Source organism: Ruditapes philippinarum, unplaced genomic scaffold (assembly GCF_026571515.1).
Source record: "Ruditapes philippinarum isolate M1 unplaced genomic scaffold, ASM2657151v2 ctg6070_1_1_1_1, whole genome shotgun sequence".
Classification (NCBI taxonomy): domain Eukaryota; kingdom Metazoa; phylum Mollusca; class Bivalvia; order Venerida; family Veneridae; genus Ruditapes; species Ruditapes philippinarum.
The window spans coordinates 15,619-30,181 of NW_026860329.1; the positions used below are offsets into that span (position 1 = coordinate 15,619).

Below are 14,563 nucleotides of genomic sequence, written 5' to 3' on the forward strand. Positions count from 1 at the left end.
CACAGATATTAGCAAGGTAAGTTTCTCAGAATTTGATTTGAATTATTTGATTAGCTCTTTAAAACTGATGTGAATGTTTGACGTTAAGTATAAGTGTAAATCCCAACCCGAACATCTATCGCGTTATAAAACTCTAAACGGTCGGGGGTCTCAGTCGGTAGAGCTGTGGAGCGGTATTTCGAATGTCCAATGTTTAGAACCCATGTCAGACTGTACATGGTTTCAACCTATAACACTTATCTTACAAACGCATGTATCATTATTTCCATTGTTGCGAAAGATTAAAGATGAGAAAAGGAGAATATAACAATTAGAAATGAAATAAAATATTTATCCCAAAATTAGTAATTTTATACATACACGGTACCTGGTTTAATTCAAAGACAATATCGATTTTTATTAAATGAATTATAAGGTACACTGTTTACAAGAGTGTGAATATAGTTAGTGAACCTGTATTTAAACCTTTATTGTACTAAACTTAGATAAAAAAGTAAATTCCTTCAATGATAAAAACCATCAACTGATGTCAGTGATTTATTTGAATATTAATTTGGAAATGTCATGTGAAATGTTTTGGTAACTGAATATCCTGTAAATGACAATTTTCTCCGCTAAATGCCGTATGGACATCAATTACTTCTTAATAGCTAAACAAATTTTACATTAATGTTCGAAAAAATATAACCAACATCAAATATTTAAAGCAATATACTTATATAGATACATCTACTGGTTGAATATTGTTAATTATTTAATGTTGATTAGAATAACGTTGAACATTTGTACGGACATGACTCAAGGGATATACTTTATTTATCAGACCTATTGATACTGTTAAAACCGAAGTCCGACCATTGTTCCCTGAACATCACAAGCGAGTTAACAATGAACCATTGAACCAAGAAAAAAATGTTTCATCTTCTAATAAGGTCATAACATTCTATATACATAACCTACTCTTTTCTCCATCATCGACACATACGAAAGACTGAGTTACCAGGTACATAGTCTACACTCTGGTTCTCCACTGACAAAACCATAAGAAAGGAAGTGTTGTACGAAATACGGAATTATCATACCTTAATAAATGACAAAGATACTGTTACAAAATGGTACATGAAAATTTCTGACTCAAGAAAACAGTCCCCCAAATGAAGAGAACAATGACGTGACAAATGAAACCTTAACCTGATATGGAGAATATTTCTTATGTCATAATAACATTTGGCAACCATAGTTATCCCCTTAACATAAGTACATGTATATACAATGTGTTACATTTCTAATTTTTCGACTACATGTACTTTTACTTAGCAATGAATAAAAAAGTAAAATAAAACCAAGACCATTCATTTCGCAGATTGTATGAACATTATCACCGTAATGTATCAAAAAGATAGCCACCCGCTAAATCATACAGTACGGACAAAGAACAGAATTTTATAAAACAAAACTTTGTAATATCCATAGTCAAACTCAACATTGATCATTTACAAATATTAAGATTTCAGATATCTGAAGTATTACCAAAATCTTAATGTTGTTTTTATCTTAGCACTTTCTTTAAAAAAAAAAAAAAAAAAAAAAAAAAAAAAAAAAATAAAAAAAAACAATAAAAAAAAACTTCATCTGCTTTTTAGTTTTACCACAGAAAAGTAACTATATCTGTCAAAGGAGCAGCAGGACGAAGTTTGAATGATCCAGCTGTGTTTACAATACATTTCTTTGATTTGACCAAATGACATATATATCGGCCTAAAATCTTTTTGCGTCCGATTTTGATCTAATTTGAAATTTGACCCATATATTCCGGCGATATTTTGATAGAGTTGTTAATCGTTGGGTAAGTGTGACGATCCGATCCGTTCCACGATTCAGCAATTCACAAATCGAACCACGATTTTTTTGTTATCAAGACACCCATAAAAACAGGAACATTAGTTCTCAGTTTCAATTGATCGAAATACCAAAGTATTTCCAAACATTGGAAGTAAATATTGCTGGTGGAATTTTATTGGCGCGACTCCTTTTCAGCCATTGCTGCAGACAGAATGTGTGATGTTACACGAGATTTTTAACTTGACTTTTGCAAATTTTGGATTGTTAAAAATAAAACCATTTTCGATAATGTCACGTTATTGTAAATCTTTATATAAAGACTCACAATACGTTTTTATATTCATGTCGAAACATAGTGCTCAATAAAGATAAAGTAATTCATTTATTCGAAACTAATGACTTCCAAGCTCAGCATCATGGCACATGTTTGTTTACTTCCTGTCTTTTATAATTATGTCTTTAATTGGCAAATTGTATTAAGGTAAACATCGCATAATTCATACTAAAATTGTAATTCTATTTTGACATTTAGAGTGTAAAAAAAGTAAATGTATATTATCAAGTAAGATCGCGATCCTCGATCTCTTGACTGACGAATATTTCATTTTGATTCATGATTATCTGATTCATGATTATCTGAGTACTCGAATACTCGCCCCAGCCCCAGCCCTACATTTTGACGACATTAAGTTTCAATGAGACATAGGTGTTAAACTTAAAATTAAGTATGGGAAAATAATATGTTGAAGGCTTTCTTTATTCAGTAAAATATGCTTGGTTAATAATTTACAATCTTTCCCGTTGCCAGACAGTTGATATTAAAGCAGAGAAAGCATATACGAAGTTGATTCAAATGGGTACAACAGATGGTATGCCTGTTGATATAAGAAATGAAAGGGATTTACATGATCCATGGCAAAATACAGACAATAAGGTATGAAATAAGTTTTAACTAGCGGACATTCGATCATAATATATGCATAAACACTATTTACCGTGACATCATCTCTAAATCGTTTCCTACATATTGTATTTTCAAAAAAAACCCCAAAAAACATAAAGGTAAAATAATCGGCATTTCACTTCCCTTTTATAGCGCCAAATCTGGCAATGCTTTAAGGTGTCATAGATAAATCTTTTCTATGTTCATGTACATATAGCACTGTTACTAATTCAAAGATTCATATGGTGGTGTTGCAGGCAAAACAGAGTAAAGTGAAATGATACTGTATTATTAATGATTGCTATGAAGGTTTTAGTAGCTTGTTTGTTAATTATCCTGGTAAAACATATTGATGTTTACTTTTAAAACTATATCAGAAATCGATAATATTGTATTTAGATTTTAGGTTCGATCGATTATTTTTGTTTCAGTATGATGAAAGTTTGAACTATTTTGGTTTGCATGTTGAAGATGCCTGGAAAAAGGGTTACAACGGAAGTGGTATTACAATTGCTGTTACGGACATAGGAATATCTGCTGACATCGTCGACCTTAGAAAAAATCTGGTATATAAACTTGTAAATATTTTTTAGTAATGATGCTTTCGATTGACTCAGGTATAGGTGAATGTTGCAAGATATGTAAATTTTTAGACTAAATTTGTAGCTGAAAAGAACACAACAGTTTGTTCCAATTTCAGAGTTGTTTTTGTTGGTCTTTACAACAAAACCTTCTATCATAAAGTATATGAAGTTTTCAATTTAACAGAAATACGTTATTTTTAACAGAATATGGAATTGGCTTATAATTTCCTAGACAAAACAACAGACGTGTCTCCAGAAGACATCGACAATAACTATAAGGCAGAGTCAATGCGTTATATCGAGTAAGTAATTCAAGATAGTCTTTAAACAAATAGAGAAAATGTGAATCCCTAAAGAAAGCCCAAAACGACAAAATTGAGAATGTTGCAAGCTCGGTTTCATTGAGTTTACAACAATAATATCGTGCTAAAAGATCTTTAAGGATCGGAAATAAAACATATCTGATTGAATGTACTGGGCGACTTTTTATAGCTTCCACACGGCACAAACAACGCTGATGTGGCGATGAATGGAGAAAATAAGTATCCCTAAACAAAATTGAAAATGTTGCTCGGTTTGATTGACGCATTACATATTTTGTTTGTTTATTTTTGTTGGGTTTTAATTCATATCGGTTCTACAAAGGAGTACATTTCGTAGATTACCTGGTAAAATTATAGTTAAACTTAAAAATTATAAATTGGCGTCTATTTTTGAGTAAAAAGTGTAGATAGCTTGCAATTGTGTTACATAATTTTACATCTGCGTTGCTTAATTTTAATTAGATTTATTTATTGTACGTGTAGGATTTATTCATGAATACATCAAGTAGTGTCGGCGTAAAGTATTAAAACAAGTACAATAAACTTAACTTTTTACTCATCATCTAAGACAGTAGAGTGTAAATATCATTATCATATATATTGTTTGGAAGAATCCAAGTATAATTATGTGGGAAAATTGCCCGAATTTAAATTTGAGTCTGAGTGACCTTATTATAACGCATTAATCAGAAATACTTTTTTTACTATTTACCAGTTTGCTAAGCTTCCCTTTTACCAGTTTCTTATGCTTCCCTGTACCTTTTTAAAGACTATTTTGTACAATCTTTTCTATACTTGTTTCAGTCACGGTAATCGATGCGCAAGTATAATAGCTGCTGAGAAAGGAAACGGATTGTGCAATGCTGGAATCGCCTTTGCTGGAAAAGTTGTCCGTACGTAAAATATTGTAATGTTTGGTCCAAAGTCTTTGATATTTAGATCAATATGCAATGTGAAAAATATAAGTAGTTACAAGATGTATATTCTTTATTTTTCTTGATATAAGAACGAATGGTGTTTTTGTAATAATCCTTTTTTGATATATTTGTAATGTAAATTAACTTTATACCCATCCAACAGTAAATGGTATGAGCAGAGGTAAAAGTAAAAAAAACTATAAAATTTGCAAAAATTGTATTCTATTTCTTATTTTATTATGCACAAATAACCAATAAACCAGGTGTCTCACGGAAACTTCTATAAATATCGTTCGGATTGTATCGGTAGCGTTCATTTTTTAAAAAAAACGGGACAGTCATTTTATAATTTAGGTACTTTTTACATTTTATCCTAAACATTTTTCATTGCGGCGTTTGCGGAAGCTCTTCAACCTTTTTCTGCCTTAAAAATCGCGTACAACAGCCGCTTTGTGGCTAGACGTGTTGTCATGCAGCCACCTGAACTAAGGCAAACCTGTCGCCAGTCTGCGTCTATTGAACTATTTCGCAATGATGTGGACTTACAAAAATCAAGCATACGAAACCCCCGAGCATTGCATACATTATCTTCTGAGGCCCGTCCTTGAGCAATATCAGGCGTATAAAAATCAAAATCTAGCTGATCATTACAAACATCAAAGGAAATAAAATCAGTTTCTAACGCTCATTATGCGTTAAGCTATACATGGCCTTTGTAGCCATTATCTAGTTTTCATGTTTTCCTTTGGGCTCATAGAAATGCAGCCTGTGACGATACTTACAAACGAGCGAGTATTATATTTTGGGTCCATTTTTAGCAAAGATTTTACTATTTTCACGCGGATGAGAATTAAATGAACTACCCCAATTGAGATACCTATTGAGCTATTTCCGTAACAGTGAATATTGCATCCATCGATACAATTTATCTGACATTTTCTATGATTTTGGGATTGGCTGCTGTCTTTCTGCGATGGCCACATGGTTCATCTTGCAAGGCCGTTTTTCCACTTGCAAATTTCTTGCCCCACCTAGTAACTGATGCAAGGTCCATAATTGAGCATATTTAATGAAATATCACTTTGGGCCTATAAAAAGAAAACAGCTGTTTTTTATGTTATTTGCACGGCGAAAGCAGATTTTTTACCAGAAATTTTATCATTAGTATATTCGAGTATGCACTGATTCTCGTTATGTAGTCGATGCTAGAGAAGTCAGATTTACACAAAACTGGTATCAACAAATAGATAATTGATGCCTGTAGGCGATGGAAAGCGTGCTTAAGTACATAATATAACCTGAGTTGCATTTCAATTTGAACATCCCTCGTATTGAGTCTGCTCATGAGAGACAATGACAATGAAAAGTATGCCCTGTTACGCAATGTTTACAGGTAATCAAATGAATTCTAACCTTAAGACATGTTCATTTCTTTTTCAGCGTTAAAGATATTTTCCGTGTTGTATAAACACAGAATATTTATACTAAACACATCCAGTGATATCATGGGTGCTGCTTTATCGTACCATATCGAAGATATTCATATCTACTCAAACAGCTGGTCGCCACCCAGAAGGTTTGGGCCAATTGACGATGTGTTGGCCAAAGCTATTTTTCACGGAGCAACAAAGGTTAGTAGATTAAATTGAATGACTATAATAGATACAATGATATATCAGATAACACATAAATGCGTGTAATAAATGGAGCTGACCGTTTAGACAAACTATATTCTTTATTAAGTTTAATCTATTTAAAATTTAAATATAGAAGTCGAAAAACTAATTCAATTGAAAATCACTTTGCTTTAAATAACAGGGAAGGAATGGGCTTGGATCAATCTATGTTTTTCCGGATGGATCCGATGGAATTACAGGCAGTGGGTACGCGAACAATATATATACCATTGCAGTCAATAGCGTAAATATTGGAGGTTCCTTGCCAAAGAATTCCGAAGTTAGCGCATGCGTGATAACATCTGGCCTCGGTGATGGAAATAGACTCAATACAAATAATATGGTAGGAAGTGCAACGATGATGGTTTTGTTTCATTTGATTTTGTATGAAACTAAGTTGTCAAACGAAATCGAGTAAATTTGCTTTTCGTTTTCTGCATAATTAAAAAAGTAAAGATAAAAATCCAAAAAGTTAATGTAACTACATAAACTTATTTTGCAAAGAAAATATTTATGCATTGAACGTTCCTGTCCTATTTACTTTTTCAAGCTGACAGTATCTTAATTATATTATAATGTTTGTTTTTTAAGATGACATCATCATTCAACAATGCATGTGTTGGATCGTTCAAGGGCGTTTCGGCGGCTGTTGCAGAAGTGTCTGCCATCATAGCTCTAGTCTTACAAGCAAGGTATCGACAATTTCGTTATCTTATTTGTTTCGTAAACATCTATGTATGTGTACAAATACTTAGTGTTTATAGCTTATTCGTAACGATTATAATATGTATACCCACGAGGATATCCTATGAATAATTGTAACAAGGGTTAGCACGGGCTGACCAGTTTGCATTGCACATGTCCCTCCTGTCGATTGTGTGCGTGAACATTTCATTTATACCATACGTTTTAAATACATACGTACATGTTTTAACCTTATTATTTTAGATCTGATTTAACACTCAGGGATATTCAGCTCTTACTAGCAGAATCATCGGACCTAGAGGGTCTTGCAGAATCGAAATTATTTAATCGGAATGCAGCCGGCAAATACTGTAAGAAGTATTTTCTTAAAACTTTTTGAATACAGTATACCTTTGAAAATCAAAGATGAAATAATTATAAAAAATTACCATTGGTTACACCGAGTTTTTTTTATGAATGTATATATTTTTACGGCTGATTTCTGGTAAGGAGTTTGTTTGCTGAAATGAAAATTGATAATCAACGCTCATGCATCTGCATATATAGATTTGTATTTGAGTGATTTGAGTGTGTTTTAGTGAACATTGTAAATGTATCTATCTGCCTATAACTTTAGCAACATAGATGATAGAACAAGTTTTATTCGTTCTATATATTCCATGAAATCAGTATTTTTTTCAAAAAGAAAGGAAATCGTTTGAACTCTCAACAGCAAGTTTTGTGTGGCCATTGTAAAATGTTTCCCCGTATTTTATCTCAGTGTTCTTATATATGTCTTGTCCTTTGGAATCAATGATTCCAGTGCATGATTTCAGTGCATGTACTGCTTGGCATTGATTGCTGAGGTCTCCTTTTTATGTCTCACGAACAAACCCATCTGTAATTTTTACCATTTTACTATTGTTTTTAATATAAATAAGGAAAAGAAAGGCCTTTTAAATATTCTCTAAAATTATGAACGGTTTTGTCAAGATTTATAGAGGGATAATTCCGTTTAAGATATTTAGCATGGTAAGGATTGCATAAGGATACATATTATTTTCAGTTCATGCTGTCTTGGGGTTTGGTTTACTGAATGCCGACAAAGCTGTTACAAAAGCGAAGACGTGGCGTCATGTTGGAAAGCTCTATACTAATTCGCTAGACTACGTGCGAGTTCACTCTGAGACATTCGAAAAGCGAAGACAATCGTAAGTCAACATCATCTGTAACATTCAAGTTCATGTAGTTACTTGAATATTTTTTTTTATTGTTTAAGTAAATCATTTACTTGTTCTATTTTTGTACTGATATTTACAGAACAATCAATGCTGAACAACACTATGTGAAAGAGAAACATTTTGATGTTACTCTATCGAGGTTAAATTTATCGTGAAGCCTTAGTTTGGGCACAGGGTCGCATTGGTAACATATCATAATTGAATATATTTTAGCTGTTTTTATGCTTTTTCCATGAGTCTGTATTTAGCATGTTGTTCTGAATTAATAAGAATTTTTATTTCATTCAAGTGTTAAGATGGTGACGACAATAGAGTTCAATATGGAAGCAGATCCATATCGTCCTCATGTAAGTACCATAGAGCAAGTAGTGTTACGTATAGGTCACGATGTCATTAATCAGGAGGGTGTTTGCGTTGAAATCGTTTCTCCAAGCAAGACAACGTCTGTTATTGTAGATAATACAGATGGCAAAAATATTGACCAGGACAATGCACCTAGAGATTTGACCAGTGTCCACTTCTTGGGAGAATCTCCAGTTGGAAACTGGACGGTTAGAATACATTTTGGTCAGAAATCAGGTAACTAGTATTGTTCTGTTATGATCTTTTTAACCCTGATAGAGCATTTTAAACCATTGCACCCTGTGTTTGAATAAGAATATGATGAGAAGTAAAAAGGAAATATACGCACAAAACCTTTTGAAATAATTATATATATTTAATCATCATTATTCAATGGCATTTTTTATCAGCAAAGTTATATAGCGATGATAACTTTCATACGAAGAGAAAAAATATTGAAGAAAAAATAAAAAGATAAGTTAAACATTACAGAAATATCTGAGAGATGAGAATATATAAGCAAGTATTAGGTTAACACATATCCATACAAAGCATATTTCTGTACGTTATTGCAGCCTTGACGAACCTCGGATCAACAACATCTTTAACTGTTTATGGAACTTTTAATAAAACTAAAGCCAGTAAAGGAAAATACACCATCATGTCCTCAACTGCAGCGGATAAATTAGCAGACGGTGAAGACAACTTTACGGAAAATAGCAAGAACATTAAAGAACATGTTGGTAACACAATGAAACCTGAATCTGGCGCGGCATCTCAGAAACTATTCAATAATAAACTTACATACGTTTTGATGGGTTTAATAATAAAGATTTACTACACGGTGCTATGTCAACTCCATTAGAATGTAGCATTAATTAACAAGTGAAATTACTTGTGCGTCTTTGAGTTTGATACCATGAATATATAAAAATAGAAACATGTAAATAATCAATCAGATAGCAGTAAAATATAAGGGAAGTGGCAACATGCATAACTTGATTCAATAACTTTATAGTATACTACTTAATAACTTTAATTGATTTTCACATATTTCTACTTGAAATTTGTTTGATATTGATGTTAAAAACCGTATGAGATTTATACTTTAAATACGCAATGCATTATCTCTTATTTTAATATTTGTTGCTTGTACACATTTGTATAATCTTTCTTGAATCATTCAACTTATCTCTTGTTGTTTATTTAAGTTTATGATTAACTTTCTTCAAATATTTGTTACATTTTAACGCATTTGCTAAACCTCCACATTTTGCTTCATATAAACGATAACTGATGCAAAAATATGACATGAAAATAACTAAACAGTCTTGCCAATCTACCGCTTTTAAAATACATGTATATCAGAGTGAGGATATGAAGTAGTTTGGGACCTTCTTTCGATTTGCTTTATTAATTTATTGAAATCTTAACTGATGAAATAATATTTATTCTCCTTTGTTTTTGCTCAAGTTTCTTCCAAGACGAAATCCAAACCCTGAAGTCCCTGCATAGTTTAAAATAGTGTCAACAGTAAGGGTAAATTACATGTACAACTTTGTCTAGTCATTAATTTATTTCTTTTTTTTTTCATTTTTATTTTCAAAATTTAGTTATTTTATTACATAAAGTACATTTTTGTAGTTGAAGTATCGGAATAAGTATGATATAAAACTTCGGACTGTTGCTAATCTTATAACGTGTAGCTCGATGTACATTTTTGAGAATACACACGTTTTTGTTTTTGTACAATCCACGTATTCTTTTACATGCATTTATGTATTGAATAGTCGCAGAAGATGTATATTATATTTTTTTACAAATATCAGATAATATCTTGACTAGAGGAACAGAATCTCTTATATAGTATCATGCATGTATATATTTGTTTAACAGGCATGTTTTGGAAAATTTAATCGTCTTATACAACAAAATTTTATAGAGATTAAATCACACGTGGTTTTACTTCATTTTTATTGACTTTTTTACTAATTGTGTTTTGTCAAGTGTTTATACATTTATCTTTTTTAATAATAGGTAAAGAGTTGAGTCTCAATACCAATGATTGTTTATTATTATGATATTTTATTTTTGGTATCTTGTCTCTATAAAAATATTCATTTGTCATATAGATAAATTACCTTTGCTTCTGTGGCTCTGAGAGCATTTGATATAATTATAGTTAATTAGTATTTTGTATGGAAGTCAAAATACTACTTTGTTTACATTTTGCTACCTTTGCGGCACATTACTTCACGTTCACTGCTATTTTCGTCAGCTGCTATCTCTCATGCTCTAAATCTATACATTAACACATGTTGGACAGTTCTAAAGAATTATAAAATGTGGATCTACGAGGCATAATATACCTTTAAAGTGTATAAAGCTATATATTTGATTTTTTTATTGTCAAAATATTGTTTGTGATTCACATGGTTACAGAATATCTGGAGTGCTAGAAATTTATCAGTATATTGAAAACAAAAAGAGTGGGACCTGCGTGTATTCAACACCAACATATTAAAATAGCAGCGCTGGTATAATTTTATTTCGTTTGCGTACAGTAATTATGTTTATAAGATTACATAGATATTCTATGACACCTTTCAAGAAAAAGACAATAAGGGTATAAAACAACATAATTTTGATAAAATATTACATCAGATATAGCTTGATACACTTTAATACATGCATAATAATTTTATTCTAAACTTTTAACTTTATGTATTTGTCAAAGAAGAAGCAATGTGTCATTACGTCTTTTGCATAATTATTATCTTTTAACATGATTATTAATAGTTTACCCCAGTCCTGTGCCCATTTCAACAAGTTATTTCGAGCTAAAACATATGGTAATCCTTACAGGGGTAAACCTTACGGGGTTAGACTGTTGTGGTGTTTATGTATTTTTTTTTTGATTGCTCAAGTAACTTCTGCTGTGAACAGAAACAGGCATAGCCGGAAGTCATGTCAATGGGATTTTTGCTTTGAGGCTTTTTGCTAGTCATTATATAATACATAATTATTTCTTAAATGGGCAACCTGAATTATTTTTTTTGTATTATACACGTTACAGGCATTTATTAAAAATCTAAGTCGATTCGTATAATTATGTAATTTTATGGAGATCTAGTTAAGCTTTTATTATTTTCTTAGTAAAATGTTCTGATGTCAGGTACTAGAAAGCTTATATAACCCTGTTAGATCGGAAACATGTTAGAAGAAGTCTAAATATAATTGTAATGATTTCATTATAAAAGATAACGATACCTTTATTCATAATTATAAATATTGTGACGTCATTGTCATGACACGATTATGTGTAAGAATAGTCATTTACAAGATCATTTGTAAAAATAGTGAAGATTATGTATATATTAACATAAATAATAAAAAATGCATTAATTTACTATATTTAAATTGAATATTGACATGTTCAAGTAGTTATAAACATCTTTTATGTATGTTATAATAAAATAGTATTATCATGTTTATTCAACCCGAAACATGTTAAACCTGTCATCATTATCACATGTATTAAATTAATGTACATGTCCGCAATGCAACATTCATTTTTCATGTTGTTGTTTTCTGTCGTACATATTCTTGTATTTCAGCGTCAGGCCTTTTTTTTTTTTTTAGATATTTTTGATACATACTGTTTAAGCTTACCCTTTGTCACATTCTTCCAAAATTCTTTACAGCTGCCATTTTGTATAATTGTTTATTTTCAAGTTATATTCCAAATTTCTCCGCTCAGATGTTTTCGTCTATCCATCTTCTTTGCAAGTGCGCATGCTGCGTGTCGGGTCATAACTTACTGTACGGATCATAAATTTCTACGGACCCCTTTTAAACCAGGATCAGTGTAACTCATGGCGCTTGCCCAGTATCGGGTCAAGGGGACCTCTCAGCATGACCCGGGTCAAATTCAAGGGTAAACTTCAGTTGCGATCCAGTTTTCCTAAAGAGCAGCCACGCTCTGTTTACTCTGACTCATATTTTTCTTTATCATTTCATCCGGTTTCTTTAGAAACTTAGGTACTTAGAACTTTCTGGCATCATATTTGCCGATTAATTAAAGTTTTCAGTAGTAAATTTTGAAGAACTTTTATTAAATTTTCACACTTTGTCATTTCGTCGAGGTCTGACAGCTTAGGAAGGTAAGATAGTGTTAAAAAAATAAATATTTGTTAAGTATTTCTAGAATGCTATTAATTGTTATTCGCATCTTACATAAATTTACTTGTCGAGAACTAAATGATTTTTGTTATTTACTGGTCGGCTCGGTCGATCATTAGTGTGCTCACCCGCTACCAGGGGCGAATCTTCAGTCTACCCGCCTCCAGGAAGAAATCAACGCCGGACTACGTCAAGAAATAATTAAATAAGTCCAGTATAGTCAGCCTCTTGATGAATATGTAGACTTAGCCTTTGCACAAAATATAATAAACAATATCAACAAGGAAAGGCGGCGTTCAATCAACGCAACCCGCGCAAACGTTTTATTTGTGGCAACTATTGAGGATAAAACATCTCTACGAAATAATTTTGTACGACCAGTGTTTTAAATCACCGCCTTGTGTCGTATAATCATCAATGCCCATCCAATTCCTAAGTTTAACCGTCATCGATCGAAAGTGTAAACAATGGCAAGGTCACGTTTGCTTACATTTTAGCAAAGGGAGATAAATGTCGGTAAGTTTTTGTTGTTAAGGAGCGCATGATTTACCTCCCGTGATTTTATTTGTCTGAACAGTGAATTTTCTGACTAGTAACCAAGACCACAGTACTTTTCGTGAAGTTGACCTAGAAAGGGGGCAACACCACACATAGTGACCAAGCGAGTCATGTCCCAGAGAGTTACCCTATAGTCCAGAAGCCTGGATCGCCACTCTATCCTAGGATTGACACATGCGGAGAGATTTTGGCAACCCCAAGTGGAGAATTAAAATTTAAAGTTCCAAGGCATTAGGTGAAAATGCAAAAGTCCTTCCCGCCAGTGAGGCCATAGTGAAAGGTTCACTACATGACCAAGATATTAATTTTTCAATAGGAAATATAGAATCTGATAATGATTACTGGCAAAACAATAGTGTATTTCTGGGAAAATCTTCAGTGTCCTTGAACAGTGGTTTCATTCCATTACGTATAATGAATGTAACCACTAAGCCGTTTAAATTGTACTAAAAACCAATGCCGGTCAAGTAGTACCAGTTGATGTACTAGAGATAAGTGACCATGATAATTCTGACATCGAATTTCAAAAAATGCCAAATGTAAAGAATCTATTCTACAGCATTTGAAGGAAATATATGACGGGTGTAAATCAAACTTAACACAGATTCGAACATTTAGAGGTAAAAAAATACGTATTAATTATCAAATTGTCTTTTCTAAGTCAAAAACTGATCTAGGTCAAACAGATATAACACAACTTAAAGTAAATACAGGACTGGCAATCCATTTTAAGCAACGGCCTAGACGATTACCTTTAAGTATAAGAGAGGGAGTAGAAACTGAAATACAGAGAATGATAGGTGCCGATTTATAGAACCAATTGCTGGGCCATGGAGTAGTCCTATTGTCCCTGTAAGAAAGTGTTCAGGTGAATAGATTACAGAAAAATCAATGCTTGAAAGATTCAAAGATCCTTTATGCAACTTAAACAAGCCTTTACTACAGCACCTTTATTAGGGTATCCAAATGCAACAGATATTGGCATTATATAGATAAATAACTGTGTTTCTAGGAAAAAAATATTTCAGTAATAAAAGGAATTGGGGCGTTTCTTCACAATGATTATGGGGTAGATTTTAAAAATAGGACAGACCATTCTGCATTATCTTGGCTAATGAAAATGAAATTAATTTGTGGACCATAAGCAGGATGGCTAGAGACCCTAGGTTCTTCCTATTTTTAAATAACTCATCGCAGTGGCACAAAACATGGGAATTGTGATGGTTTACCAAGAAGGCCATGTGAAAGGTGTTACTATTGTGAAAAGAGAG

At 32.3% G+C, this 14,563-nt stretch overlaps 1 protein-coding gene across 1 annotated transcript; it reads left to right on the top strand.

Moving 5' to 3' along the window:
• The first annotated feature begins 2,651 nt into the window (after positions 1-2,651).
• On the top strand, positions 2,652-12,047 carry LOC132759675 (furin-1-like). The gene is made up of 11 exons (XM_060751485.1): positions 2,652-2,776; positions 3,217-3,351; positions 3,574-3,671; positions 4,497-4,585; positions 6,050-6,240; positions 6,428-6,628; positions 6,877-6,977; positions 7,234-7,340; positions 8,036-8,180; positions 8,500-8,789; positions 9,128-12,047. The coding sequence occupies exons 1-11, from the start codon at positions 2,696-2,698 to the stop codon at positions 9,415-9,417; spliced, it is 1,728 nt and encodes a 575-aa protein (XP_060607468.1). The 5' UTR covers positions 2,652-2,695; the 3' UTR covers positions 9,418-12,047.
• The last annotated feature ends 2,516 nt before the right edge of the window (positions 12,048-14,563 follow it).

Coding starts and splice junctions, on each gene's coding strand:
- LOC132759675 (XM_060751485.1), top strand. CDS start 2,696: ATGGGTACAACAGATGGTATGCCTGTTGATATAAGAAATGAAAGGGAT. Junction 2,777..3,216: donor GGCAAAATACAGACAATAAG/GTATGAAATAAG, acceptor TTTTTGTTTCAG/TATGATGAAAGTTTGAACTA. Junction 6,241..6,427: donor TTTTTCACGGAGCAACAAAG/GTTAGTAGATTA, acceptor TTTAAATAACAG/GGAAGGAATGGGCTTGGATC.